The sequence below is a fragment of the Magnolia sinica genome, chromosome 10, assembly GCF_029962835.1.
Source record: "Magnolia sinica isolate HGM2019 chromosome 10, MsV1, whole genome shotgun sequence".
In the NCBI taxonomy this organism is placed as follows: domain Eukaryota; kingdom Viridiplantae; phylum Streptophyta; class Magnoliopsida; order Magnoliales; family Magnoliaceae; genus Magnolia; species Magnolia sinica.
Window position 1 is genome coordinate 79,108,658 of NC_080582.1, and position 15,400 is coordinate 79,124,057.

Genomic DNA, 15,400 nt, shown 5'->3' on the forward strand with positions numbered 1-15,400 from the left:
ATGTTTTCAATCAATCAAGATCTATTTCGATTGACCGAGAGACTGTTGATGTCTCGATCGACGGAAGATGCTACCAAGTGGAATGCGTAAGTGCAGATTTTTGTTTCTAATTTCTTACGAAAGTGTATAAATAGGATTCTAGTTATAGAATGAGGGTAGAATGAAAGAAACTTAACACATTTTCAATGGTTTTGAGGGAGAATTGCATGGGTTTTTCATTTGTAAGTTGTTTTATCTATTGTAACTTTCTGATTACAGTGAATTATTTATCACTTAGTGTCGCTATCTTTTCCGTAAAAAAATTTTCATGTAAAATTCATGTGTTCTCTATACTTTTTTGAATTTTTCTTTTCCTATTACACTGTATGATTTTGTCTGATTTCGTCTGAGGTTGTTTCTACGCGAGACAAGTCATATTAATGCCTGCTGCACCAACAATCCCTATCTTATCCTAACTTGACCTTTGTTGTTGATAATCTTAGAGAATCATGTCACATCCTTGGTTACGCATGTTTCCATCCATCCAATGACATTGTATTAATAGTCAACCATGATATGAATCCTGCAGGCCACTGTCCATTCACATGGCATTTTTCTATGTCCACACAAATTGCGTAAGTACTCCTTTTGTAACTTCGTCGTGATGATTCTAACAGCTTGAGGAGTTAATTTTAACAAGCGTTTGTTATTTTTTGAATGAGTAATGATCTAGTAAGCTGTGTAGTGGAACCTTTCCAAGCAGATAGTTGCATTTGTACTCCTCGTCATCCAGGTCACCTATTTGGACCATCCGGTTCTAATCTATACCATTGGAAATGGGTCTAGGGAGCCCACTTATGAGAAACCACTTATAGGTAGTCTCACACTATTTACCGTTTGATTATCTCATAATGGATATTATAGTACGAGATAGAGATTGATTTTATTTCAGAAAACTCCCCCATCTTTCCGAATTCTTCCATCTTATAAGTAGATGAACTCCCTTTGCAAAAATGCATGGTATTTGATAAACATCAAGAGAAAAATGAGAAAATATCTAATTGTTTATGTAGCTCTTATTATAGATAATTTAATCATATCTGATGGTCATTTTAACCGTGAATCAATAGGTGGATAAGCTCCATCTTGCTCTCATAATATTGACTTGGTCTAGATCACTTGATGACAGCTGTCTATCTTCAGCTTTATTGAAGTCTATCCTTAATCTAATGGGCCTGCCTATCCGTGCTTACACACTCTTCATAGGCTGATCCTTGAAAAACTATATTGATGAGACGATCTAAACCGTTGGGCCAGTAGTTACAAAAAATTGATGGACAAGATCATTAGTAGAACTGTCCAGTTAGAGATGTTTAGGACCATATTATTTATGTGGTTTTTTAATAATACCAAAGAAGATTGGAATAGATAGGTTATTTCTCTTTATCAATATCAACATGTAATCCCAACTGTGTGGATTTTGTGGTTAAAGACTCGGCGACTTGACTGATCGGTCCACTCATCAGGCGGGTCGTGCCTACTGCAAGAAAAGGGACGGTTTGGATAGAACTGCCAAACGTCCGAATTTAGTTTGCATGTTGCCCGTCTAATGAGTGAACTGGCTTGATTTTCTATATGGTCGTCTTAGGAGTGGGCCGACCTCAAGCGATTCTCAGATGTTCCACCCGCTAATGAAGATGGCACGTGTTCTAAGTTTTCTAAAAATGTGCACGTGCGTATGGGCAAGCAAACCACCCAGGTGGATTATAAGTCCTAATCAGCAACCGCACATTTTTCGCTAACATACAAAGTCCTGCTTCTGGGGCCCATGGTTTAGTGATCTGAACCGTTCCTCTGATAAGGAGCATCCAGAAAATCTGCCTAAAAAGATGGTTGAGAGAAAAAGTCTAGCATCGGTCCACATTCGATGAACAAAATAGAGAATATGGAAGTGCTGGACTCCTCCATTTTGGGAGATCTCTCGAGGGGTTCCTTATATTCAGGAAGATCATCAGATCAACGGTTTGGATCATAGAACCATGGCTCCCACATTTAGAAAATCCTATGCATCCGCAAAAAAAGGTTTCCAATAAATAAAAGGATTACATATATACCATTTCCATATTTAGATACAAACTGGTGAACTTTCATCAGCTTCACAAACATTGCGATTATTGCTCACTTCCCATGCCCAGACCCGTATCCGGACCCTTCACCATAACCGGATCCGGACCCTGAACCTCTCCCAGAGCCGGACCCTGAGCCATAGCCCTCGCCATGTCCAGAACCAGATCCTGGACTAAGCGCATTCCCCTGTCCTTTTCCGGATGGTCCGGATCTGGTTGGTCTGAATCCTTCACCATATCCTTGACCAGGACCGGAACCCGAGCCAGCACCAGAACCGGTATATGACCCAGCAGACGAACCTGCACCAGAGCCAGAGCCAGAACCTGACCCAGAGCCGGAGCCAGAACCTGACCCAGAACCAGAGCCAGACCCGGATCCAGACCCGGAAGCACCACCACCTCCCAATCCAATTCCGGTTCCCGCACCCACACCAACTGCAAGATCACCACCGAAGTCCAGACCCAAGTCCTTTCTAGCAGCTCGGCTCTCCACCAACAAAGCACATGAAGCAATAAGCAAAGCAAGTGCTATGAACTTGAAGTGTGCCATTTTTCTCAACTGAAGTCCTTTGTACACTCCTAAAGGTGTAGAAGTTCCAAGCTTCCAACGAACTATAGAGTTTACCAGGAAAGAGAGGATGGTTTGTTCTCTATAGACAGTGGTTGGTTGTGATATATGTAAGGAGAGGAGGGGCCATGTATTTATAGATGGTTGTAACCATCCAAATGAGATGATGGTACACATGCAAGTGTGAAATGGATTAGAAAAGACAAAAAAAAAAAAAAAAGCTTCTAGTGGATACGTGTACATGTAGTGTAGTGGAGCACTATGGTGCTTGTATGATAGTTTGTAACTTTGGGACACGTCTTTGGTTGGTGACGCCCGCGCACTCAAGAGGATAGTAGAGTATGGTTTAGGGCCATGTATTTATAGATGGTTGTAACCGTCTTTGGTTGGTGCCGCCCACGCTCTATGGCTTGTTTTCGGTGACAACTGTTTTTGTAAGGAGCGTGTATTAGGTACTACCCCTGCCTGTCCCAAGCCTGGAACGGGCTGGGGGCTCTGAGGGGCCCACCATAATGTATGAGTTTATTAACACTGTCCATCTATTTTTTTCATATCATTTTAGGATATAAGCCCAAAAATGATGCATATCCAATACTCAAATGAACCACACCACAGAAAGCTGTGTTGTTAATTACATACACCTTTAAAACCTTCCTAGGGTCCATCGTGATGTTTATTCAGCAACTTTTGGAAGAAGAAGAAGAGAGAACAGCAACTGCCTTTTGGAATGAGAAAATCGTATTACACTGCTGCCTATTTATAGGCTTTCTTATTGTATGAAATTACTAAACTATCCCTGTCTAGATTCATCCTAGGGGTAGCTAAATAAAGAAGAAATAATCCAGAGAAATCTAGAAAGAAATCTACATAGCTAGCCATCTAATCTTAGAAGAAAAAGAATCTAATCTAACAGCTTGCTGCACACGGTTTTTGGATTTGCAAATATCACCGTATCTAACATTCCCCTTCAAACCAAAACCGGCTTCATTCCAAGCATTGATCTAAGTCTCCTGAATGTGTCAGTTGGCAATGCTTTGGTGAAGATATCTGCCACTTGCTCAGTGGTGTGACAGTATTCCAGCTTTACCAATTTCTGCTTTACTTGATCTCTAAGAAAGTGATATCTTGTGTCGATGTGCTTGCTCCTTCCATGCTGAACTGGATTTTTGGCAAGTTCGATTGCCGACTTGTTGTCCACATATATAACAATGGATTCCTCCTGTAGATGCTTCAGCTCCTTTAGCAGATTCCTTAGCCAGATCGCCTCACATACAGTGGATGAAGCTGCAACGTACTCAGCTTCACATGTGGAGGCGACCACACTCTGCTTCTTTGAATTCCATGTAAATGCTGTCGACCCAAGATAGAAAGCATAGCCTGTGGTACTTTTTCTTTCATCTTGGTCACCACCCCAATCACTATCAGAGTATCCATACAACATCGCTTCATCATCGTATGGATAAAAGAGACCGAATTCAATAGTCCCTTTGATATACCTCAGTACTCGTTTTGCAGCTAGCCAATGTGACTCTTTTGGGGCTTCCATATACCGGCTTAGAATCCCAACACTGTAGACTATATCTGGCCTAGTGATTGTGAGGTACCTTAAGCTTCCGATTAGGCTCTTAAATAGGGTTGAGTCGACGTTTCTTCCTTCTCCATCTCTTGTGAGCTTCAGGCCTGTTGTTACAGGTGTATTTACGGCTTTACAATCGACCATCTGAAACTTCTCAAGAAGTTCCTTTGTGTACTTCTTCTGGGATATGTAAATGCCGTCGACTTGTTGCTTCACTTCAATGCCTAAGAAGAAAGACATCAATCCACCATCAGTCATCTCAAACTCTTTAAACATAGCCTGCTTGAATTCTTCAAACATCGCCTGGCTGTTCCCAGTGAACAGCAGATCATCAACATATAAACAAGCGATAAGGATATCACCATGGGCATTCTTCTTTGTGTAGACTGCATGCTCATACGGACATTTGACGAAGCCATTCTCTTGAAGATAACCGTCAATCCATGCATTCCAAGCACGGGGAGCTTGCTTCAACCCATATAGGGCTTTCTTCAGCCGATACACCTTGTGTTCCTCCCCTTGCATGACAAAGCCTTCAGGCTGGTCAACGTATACTTCTTCTTCGAGTACCCCATTTAAGAATGCAGATTTCACATCCAGTTGGTAGATCATCCAACTGTGATGAGCTGCAAGGGAGATAATCATTCTTACAGTGTCAAGGCGAGCAACTGGGGCGAAAACTTCTTCATAGTCTACCCCATATTTCTATTTGTAGCCTTTTGCTACGAGCCTTGCCTTATATCGTTCGATCTTACCATCGGCATTCCGCTTAATTTTGTACACCCATTTGAGACCAATGGTCTTCTGGCTTTTGGGGAGTGAGGTCAACTCCCATGTTCGATTCTTCTCGATGGCATGAATCTCTTCTTCCATAGCCTTTCTCCAACATTCTTCATTCACAGCCTCCTCGAATGTGAGAGGCTCGTGGTCCGCATACAGGCAGAGTAAATTCACTTCCTCAGTTTCTGCATAGATGTCGTTGAGGCTTTTCATTTTAATGGGAGCCAAGGGTGAAGGAGAATCGAATGAAGATGTGCTGGATGAATTCTGATTTGATGAAGTACTTCCAGGAGAGATGGAGCGTACTCCTGGACTTCTGTGATCCGAAGGGGGTGATGTGGGTGTCTGCTCTTGCTTCTCATGTCTCTCTTCTTCATATTCTTCGACCTCGATTTGCTTTTCTTTGGCTGAGTTTCCCTTGTTCCATTTTCATGCTTCTTCCTCACAAAATACCACATCTCTACTCACCACCAGCTTATTGGTTAGTGGGTTGTAGAGCTTGTATGCCTTTGACTCTTCGCTATAGCCGATGAAGATGCACTTCTCGCCACGATCATCAAGCTTTTTCCTTCTTGCTTCTGGAACTTGAGCGTAGGCAACACACCCATAGATCTTAAGGTGTGCCACGCTCGGTTTGTATCCACTCCATGCTTCTTGCGGTGTCTGGAATCTGACACTCTTAGTCGGACACCTATTGAGCAGATAGGCAGTACATGCAACTGCCTCTGCCCAGAAATTCTTTGGCAGACTTTTCTCCTTCAGCATGGTCCTCGTCATATCGAGGATGGTGCGGTTCTTCCGTTCCGCAATTCCATTTTGTTGTGGCGTGTACGCTGCAGTATGTTGTTGCTTAATACCATGTTCCCTGCAATATTCTCGAAAAATATTTGAGGTGTACTCCCCACCTCTGTCAGATCGAAGAGTTTTGATTTTAAGACCACTTTCTTTTTCAACAAGGGCCTTAAAATTTTTAAAAATAGTAAAAGCAGCAGACTTCTCTTTGATTACATACACCCATAATTTTCTATTAAAATCATCAATGAAGGTAATAAAGTATTTATTACCTCCAAGAGAGATTGGATCTAATGGTCCACAGATGTCAATGTGAACCAACTACAACGGTTCTCTTGCTCTTCGGGATACTCCACTTGGAAAGGAGTTCCTTTGTTGTTTCCCAAGTGTGCACGCCTCACACACATGTTCTGAAGCTTCAATAGTAGGCAAACCATGCACCATGCTTGATGAGGACAGAAGTTTCAGGCCACTGAAATTTAGATGGCCAAAGCGAAGATGCCACATCCAGGAATCATTCTTTACTTTTCCATAAAAACACTTCTCAAGCATTGTGTTTATATGGAGAGGAAACATACGGTTCTTCGCCATCTGGACTTTTACAATCAAACGTCCATGCATATCTCTAATGGAAAGAGAAGAGTTCTCCATGTGTATGACATACCTTTTTTCGAGGAGTTGTCCGAGACTCAGTATGTTACTTTTCATGTTAGGCACATAGTACACATTGGAGATATAGTTTGGAACACCATTCTTCTGAAAGATTTGAATTTTACCTTTACCTTTCACAGGTGTTTTTGATGAGTCTCCAAACGTTACATCGCCATGAACTCCTTCTGTGAGTTCCACAAAGAGTTTCTTGTCGCCGCACATGTGATTACTTGCACCCGTGTCGAGATACCATACATCATGCTTATCACTACCTTTCTCTTGTGCAAGGAGAAGTGTGGAGCTTTCTTGTTCATGGCTTGATGCTTCGGCATAGTTGGATAGCTCGTCTTGAGTCACCGGCTTGCTCCAGCAATCAGATGCATAGTGGCCAAGCTTGTTGCAATTGTAGCATTGGATGTTCTTTGTACTTCCTCGTCCATGCATAGATCTACCTCTACCATTTCCTCTTCCACGAAAATTGGTATTTTTCTGCTGGTTTTGGCCATGGCTTTGTTGGTATCCGCACCCTCTGCCTCTTGCGCGATTGTTAGCAAAACGTCCACCACGTTGTGAACTTCCACGTCCACCATTGTTATTATTCAGAGTCAATCTTGACTCTAAAGCTTGTTCCGTCGGCATGGAACTGACATTCTTCTGCATTCGTTGCTCATGAACTTGCAACGATCCCATCAACTCCTCAATGGAGAGTTTCTCAATATCTTTTGATTCTTCGATCGCTACAACCACATGCTCAAACTTGGTTGTGAGGGATCGAAGTATCTTTTCAATAACTCGGACATCTTCAATCTTTTCACCATTTCTTTTCAAATTATTGACAATTACAAGCAAACGTGAAAAATAATCAGTAATATTCTCACCTTCCTTCATGTGAGTTGCTTCAAACTCGGCTCTTAATGTTTGAAGGCGAATCCGCTTCACTCGATCTACACCCTTGAAGATAGTGCCAAGGGTATCCCATGCTTGCTTGCTTGATATTGCTTCGGCAATCTTTTCGAAGGTGGATTCATCCAACCCTTGATAGAGGAGAAACAAAGCTTTATTGTCTCTCTTCCTCTGATTTTTTAGAGTGATCTTTTCTTCATTGGTGAAGACGGCTTCTTCTTCCATAGTGGGTTCTTCATACCCATCCGTGATGATTTCCCATAATTCTTGCGACCCGAACAATGCCTTCATTTGGATGCACCATTTTTCATAGTTGTCCTTTGACAACTTAGGAACCTGCGGCTGGATTGTGCTAGCCATTTTTTCTATTTTTTAAAGGAATGACTGTTTTTTTCGAAAAAAAAAATGAAGGGAGATGGATGAAATAGAAATCTGATTTTTTTTTATAAAAAACAGATTTTTTTTTTTTGGCTAAAATCTGATTTTTTTGCTGCAATCTGATTTTTTTTGAAAAAGCAGATTTTTTTCAATCTGATTTTTTGAAAACAGATTTTTGCTACAATCTGATTTTTTTGAAAAAAAAAACAGATTTTTTTCAATCTGATTTTTTTTTTTAAAACAGATTTTTTTTGCTGCAATCTGATTTTTCTGAAAAACAGATTTTTTTTTTTGCTGCAATCTGATTTTTTTTCAATCTGATTTTTTTGAAAACAGATTTTTGCTGGAAACTTTTTCTAGAAAAAAAACTGGGACCTGTGGGTTATGGGCCCACCACAACTAACGTTTCAAACAAAATCTGGACAGAAAAAAAAAGGATGAAGAAGGAATGCAGTTCAGCCTCCTCACGGCTGATTTGTTGTTGGGTATTTGCAGACCTAAAACTGGTAGTGCAAGACCTGCTTTTTTCTGATGAGGCCCAAGGATCAGTTTCTCTGATACCACTTTGTTGGGTCTAAAACCCAGCTTCCTGCTGACGTGTGGCTGCAGCCACCATGAAACAAAAATCAGCAACTTTTGGAAGAAGAAGAAGAGAGAACAGCAACTGCCTTTTGGAATGAGAAAATCGTATTACACTGCTGCCTATTTATAGGCTTTCTTATTGTATGAAATTACTAAACTATCCCTGTCTAGATTCATCCTAGGGGTAGCTAAATAAAGAAGAAATAATCCAGAGAAATCTAGAAAGAAATCTACATAGCTAGCCATCTAATCTTAGAAGAAAAAGAATCTAATCTAACAGCTTGCTGCACACGATTTTTGGATTTGCAAATATCACCGTATCTAACATTTAAAACCTTCCTAGGGTCCATCGTGATGTTTATTTTCCATCTGACCTATTCATGTGATCACATAGACATGAATGAAGGTAAAACAAAAACATCAACTTGATTGAAAACTTTTGCACGTGGGCATTTGATCCCCGCTGTTGTCCTCTTGAGCCTTGGATCTGCTTCATTTTTGAGCTTATAACCTAAAATAATATGGAAAAGTGGATGGATAGTGTTGATAAACTCATACGTTACTGTGAGCCCCACAGAGTTCCAGCCAATTCCGAGCTCAGGATAGGCGGGGTAGTACCTAACCCATGTCCTTTCGGGAGAGGAAGCACAAGTTTCTTTTACCGGGAGCCCTTGCAACAAAAGACTGTGTGGCCCACTGCAATTTTTGTGTGATCTCTACTCCGTTCATCGTTTCACTAGCCATCTTAGGATCGATGCAGATCGCATACTGAGTAACTCAGCATGCTATAGCATTGAGTAAACTGGATCGAAAGTGTTCTTGCCTCTATCATTAGCTCCAACAGTCCTTGTTTCTTGGTGTTTCAATCAACTTTCAATGGCTTCTGTAATGTACCTGCCAGAAACTTTTTAAAGAACAGAAATGATGAATTAGGTGAAGGTAGGGAAAGAGAGAGATTTGAACCCTCGGTAAACAAAAATGTCTACATATACTAAGCCTTGGACCACTCTGAGGGGCCCATTGTGATGTATGTGCCTTGTGCATGTTGTTCATCCATTTTTTTCAGCTCATTCTAGGGCATGAGCCCAAAATTAAAGCATATTCAAAGCTCAAGTAGACCACACCAGAGGAAACAATGGAAATTGGACACCTATAATTGAAAATTTCTTCAGGCCACAAAGGTTTCGGATCAAGCTGATATTTGTGTTTCTCCTTATCCATGTCTATATGACAAATAAACATCACTATTGGGCCCTAAGAAGGTTTCAATGGTGGACGTCATTTTCCTCACTCTTTCTTGTGGTGATCCCGTGAGCTATAGATATGCTTCAATTTTGAGCTTATGCCCTGAAATGGGCTGGAAAAGTGGATGGATAGTGTGGAAAATGTTGGAGGCCTTGCACAAAACCTTAGGATCTAGCCTCCCAAAACAAACCATAATTATGAGATAATAAAGCAATGAAATAAATCAAAGCGTAAACCATACCGCATAAGAGATTTTTACGTGGAAAACTCTCAAAGAGGTAAAAACCACGGGATCTCGTCCAGATCAACAATCCACTATGAAGTAGACCGCTACAACCTTCTTCACTCACGCAAGAGTGGATAAACAATAAGAGAATAAAAGAAAAATGGAGATATCTCACAAATCACGAGGACGTAGAAGCGCTGAGATGTTGATTATATAGTAGATCACCTCCACGAGCATAACCTCCCTTCTACAAGCTTCCTCTCTCTCTCTCTCTCTCTCTCTCTCTCTCTCTTTTTCTCTCACACCTTTGATAGTCCTAAACTCTTTAGCAAACCCTTACAAAGCTTTAAGAAACCCTCTTGCATTGCCTAAAAAGGCCCTAGGCACCCCTATTTATGGTTTAGGAAACTCCCTTTCGCACCCCTTGCGAAACCGCCTCAAAATTCCGCAATCTGCACAAAATTGTGGAACGAATTTGTGTAATCTCGACTGGTCGAGCACACCTCCCTCGACTGGTTGTGCACCCCGGAGAAAATTCATTAGATGGTTACTGGACTTTGAGTCGAGCCCCACTCGACCAGTCGAGCTCCACCCACGACCGATCGAGCAGTCCACTCGACTGTTCGAGCAGCGTGGTGAACTACTCTGAATTTTCAACCCGCTGCACTGTCTCTCTCGTAAACTGATGAGGAAAACTCTATCAGAAAAGACATACATTATGGTGGGCTCCACAGAATTTACTAAGCACACTGTGTGCTTGTTGATTTACTAAGCTTGTAATCCGCTTCATGAGCCCAAAACCACATTAAGAAGCAAATGGCGATGATGGAAAAATCCACCATTGAAACCTTCCCAGGGCACACTGCGTTGTTTATGTGCCATGTATCCAATCTGTTCATAACATGATTCCCATAGGGATGAAGGAAAAAGAACAAATACCATCCAAAACTTCTCTGGGCTCACATTGTCATTTATTGGGCTATTTTGGGTTGTTCATGGATGACACCCATGCATACGGGATGGTATGTACCAATTTCAACGGCTACTTTAGCATAAAATCATAAATTTATAACCTTTTCAAAATAGTAAACTTATTTTTTAACTAATTGAAACTTTTTCACATCATCTAAATAAGACTAGTGTTGAGGGTCAAATATTGCATATCAGACCCCAGTTATTGCCTGGATTTATGAACATAATACTGTTTAACGGCCTGTTGTAATCGTGTTTATAATGCAAGGTGCAATTACAAGCTTGAACTGGAAAGGATGCTAAATGCATGGATTTGACGCTCCGGAATAACCAAGGCAAGGGACGAACCCCAGGGGACCAAGAACGATGGATTTACATGTCAGAGATATGAGAAAATCGAGAAACTGAAGCTCAGGTGGCCCAAAATTGGTCAAGAATGCAAGATCAGAGGGTTCCCACTATCCGTTCGGCTCGAAACTTCATATATAGTCTAAAGACCATAAGTTAACCGTACACAACAAATTTCAGCCATTGGATCTCTCTGGAAGTGACCTAACGGACAGATCAGCCTATAGATCTGTGAATTGGGGCGCGCCTGATATCTAGTTATGCCTCAATATTTGATTCAACGCCTTAAATGATATGACAGAATGGATGGATGGAATGGATTTCTCATATACCATCACAATGGACCCCACATGTGGAAACGCCGGTTGACCGACCCTTCTTTAAAAAAGAAAGCAGAAACAGAAGTCTCTGTTCCTTTCGCCAGCAACCGAACAGAGCAATTGGCTGGGTTCTTGTGGGCCACCAGTGTACATCAAAGGTCCGATCCGGACCGTCCATAAGACTCACACGACCCCTCTCACTCAGGCCTAGGTGGCGGAATTTCAAAAGATAGCAGAGATCGGATCTCAACCGTCCAAACGTAGGACGAACGGTAGAAGCACAAGTCCCATGGGCCACACCGAATCTGAGCAAAAAACAGACTATACCTGACTGGTTTCGAGAATAATCCGGTGGACGGTATGGATTTCGCAAAGGACAGATGAAGTGGACTCCACCAAGAGCCAACGCAAATTTCTTGCGTAGCTTGGATGCGTCCGAACGCTGTCCGTCCGCTGGGAGTTGAGGTGGCCCACCATGATCACCAAATGGATGATCCGAGACGTTCATCATGTCCAGGGGAGGGCGTCGACCAAAACCCAGTCAGTTTCATGCACCCACGCAGTCATTCAAAAACGCAGGGCAAGGAACAAGCTGCCACGTTGAGTATTGGTGTGATCCACCCAAAGCTCGAATCCACTTCAATCTCAGAAGTGTATTCTAAATCGATACCACGAAACTAGTGGACAGACCTGCTTCTTCAGTAACCTTAGAAGATGGGCCCCACCAAGCATCAATGCAAGATGAGTTCTTTTCTTGCACACGTCGTGAATTGCACGCTTATTTGCTGTGTAAAGAATGATCCGCACCGACTTCAGCTCTCCACCGCCCCTTCTTGCTCTATATAAGGAGGAGAGAGAGAGAGAGAGAAAGGATCGAATAATTGGGGCAGCCGTGGAGGCCAAGAAAGACAGAGAGAGTAATTTTTTTTAGAGTTTTTTATATTTACTGTTTTTTTTTTAAATTAATTTTGTGTGAACTAGTCCAATCATGTTGGGCTAAAACCTCTTAGCTAGGGCTAAGAGGTGAAGCTTGTGGCGTGATGGGAATGATTCTACGGTTTTGATTCATATTAGACTAAATTTATGTTGATTTTAGTTTAATTATTAGGAATGCTTTTAGTTTTTAATGGTTTGTTGTGACTGAAATTACAATAGATCTGCGACAGCTTTGAGCATGTTCTTCGCATTATAGGATTTGTGAATTTGGGAACCTTGTTATTCACCATCGTCTCCTAGGCATGGTTGGATGACGGAATCCTTCCTAACATTCATACATCTCTTAGATTGACTGTGGATTGGTTTAATTCTGTTGTTTATCTTGTCTAATGGGCATGGTCTAGTGATGGAATCTATTCTAATTTACATCCGTCTTATCTCTTGAAAACTAGATTAAAAGAAGTTCAGATTTGATTTTCATGGTATATATTTCAACTGGATGAAGATGGGACTCGAAGTCCAGTTGAGTTCTTGAATCAAGCGTAGATCTCCCTGATCTTTACAAGTGGATCCTTAGCACCCTAGTTTCCTACCTTTAAATTTCACCAGTTTTACATTAATATTTCACCATTATTCCTCAAATTACAAACAACTTAGATTTCATCTTAGTCTAGTTCTAATTCTACTTAGTTTCAGATTACGTACAAGTTTCAGTCCCTTGGGATTCGACCTCGGTCTCACCGAGTTTATTACTACATCACAACCCTATACTTGGAGAGTGAACAACTAGATAATGTAACTTCTTCAAACCCCAAAACACCCTAAAAATAATAAAATTTATAACTTATTAAAATAATAAATTTTAACTTGAAACTCAAATTTTAATTCTATAAAAAAACTTTATTTTAAAAATCACTTTTAATCAATGCCTTTGACATTGGCCATGACGTAGAGCTTGTTAATAACTTTTCAATCTGATATGTTTATACATAGTTGCAAAGTTATGAATGTCGGAAGTGGTCATGCATGCTAAATCCTTGGATAGAACTTTTTGAGCCGATTATTTATTTATTTTTATTTTTATTTTATTGAAGCCGAACATGAAATTGATCCCAACTTTTTCTTACATTATTGGCATCATGTAGATCAAACGAGATGAAAACCAAGATAGTTGATTCATGAGGACTTCATCATTGAAATCAATCTACAGCCGTTTTGCTTCACATGTGTAGCTAGCCTACCTGATGAGTGACTTGTTCTGATTTTGCTCTATGAGATCTTTATGGTGTGGTCCACCCTTTTCATAGCTTGGTGTGTACCCACTAAGTAACACATTAGACGAAAATAATGAAGTTATTTGTTAAGTTAGCATACAACCTCATACGCGATCATTACTTTGTTATGCATGTTTAGCTTCTACTGTTTTTGTTAGATTATGGTCTATTTGCAATTCCTCAATTTACTAACTGTGAAAAATGGTGGAGATATCGTTGGATCTTTTAAAATGCATCTCACGTCATCAAAAGTAGGCATGCAATTTCACTGGTGAAAGATGTATAAAGGAACAATTTTCTGCTAATTAAAGATCTACACTACGAATCATATGATTTGGGGGAATCCTGGCTTCTTTTCTTTCTTTTTTTTTTTTTAAATAAAATTATTTGCTTGTTTTAAATGATCCATTTTCTCCTTCGAAATTCGCATATTTGAAAAGATCTTTAATATTGAAATCTCAAACTGCAATTATCCAACCATGAGAGATGGCCAAGCGGTTACACAACTGCTATAGCAAATGGGTAGATAGTTACCCAATAACTACCATGTCATATATTTCTAACCGAGGTGAGGCGGAAATATGTTACAGTTTCCCTGGGCTCATTGACGTCAATATATGTGGCTGTACATGAACTGAGTTAGCTCGGTTAGCTCGCTCGATTCGACTCGAAAAAGCTTGATTTGACTCGGTTCGAAATTGAGTTTGAGCCGAGTTGAGCTGATTTTTTGAGCTCAAAATAAATTTCGAACCGAGTTCGTGCTTGCCTGAGCTCGACTCAACTCGGACCGAACCCCAACTCGTATCGAATCAGTTCGGTGACTCAATTACTTTGATATTGATGTTGCTTACCAAGTGTTTGATGAAATGACTCAATGAAATATGGCGCTAGTGGCAAGGAAGGTATGTATATAAAACAAAAACCTTTTTTCCTTGATTTTGATATTTGCTACAGGGTGTTTGATAAATTACTTATAAAACTGCTTCTATTGCTTTACATACAGTGAGAATTTAGGCACAGTCCATATGTTTGTGAAAATGCTGCACAGGCGAACTTGGTTCGATCTTGGATCGAACTTGGCTTGAACTACTTGAGCTGCTGACCGAACCGAGCCGAGCTGGCTAGTCAGGCTCGAGGACCAAGCCGAACCGAGTTTGAGCTGGGGTCAGCTAGTAGCCGAGCCGAGCCGAGTTGTACCCAGCTCGACACGGTTTGACCTGTGTACACCTCTATCAATATACGAGAAAAATACTAAAAAAATTTAGGACTGCTTAGTCACATTTTATTTCAAACTATTTATTATGTGACCAAAACCAGATATAGTCTTTGTTCGTACTCAGTCTCATTTTTCCTGCCTATTTGTCATTTGTATGGCACATCCAAGCCATGCAAAAGCTGGGCCACACCATGACGATCACCTGAAAAATCATGCCGGTCCACTCATTGGGTTGGAAACATTGTTGAAATCAATAGACGGATGATGATCTGATTCACTATACAGTTGTAGCCCACCTAATGAATAAATCATCTTGATTATATTTTGGGGCAGGAAAGATGGGGTTGTATGTGAAAAGGTTTCACATGCATTGCTGCACATGATACTTGGAGCCATGGAGCGGGACCCACATGGGACCACTGTCAAATCATATTTGAAAGAATAGGACGGTCATCCCTCAAGTAGGCCACACGTGTTTCAAAGACGTGTGGTCCGTCTACCTGATGGTCGACAAGCTTATTCTTTTGC

At 40.9% G+C, this 15,400-nt stretch overlaps 1 protein-coding gene across 1 annotated transcript; it reads right to left on the reverse strand.

Moving 5' to 3' along the window:
- Positions 1-2,157: 2,157 nt before the first annotated feature.
- LOC131217626 (glycine-rich cell wall structural protein 2-like) lies at positions 2,158-2,655 on the reverse strand. Its single transcript, XM_058212567.1, has one exon. The coding sequence runs from the start codon at positions 2,653-2,655 to the stop codon at positions 2,158-2,160; it is 498 nt and encodes a 165-aa protein (XP_058068550.1).
- Between the last annotated feature and the right edge of the window lie 12,745 nt (positions 2,656-15,400).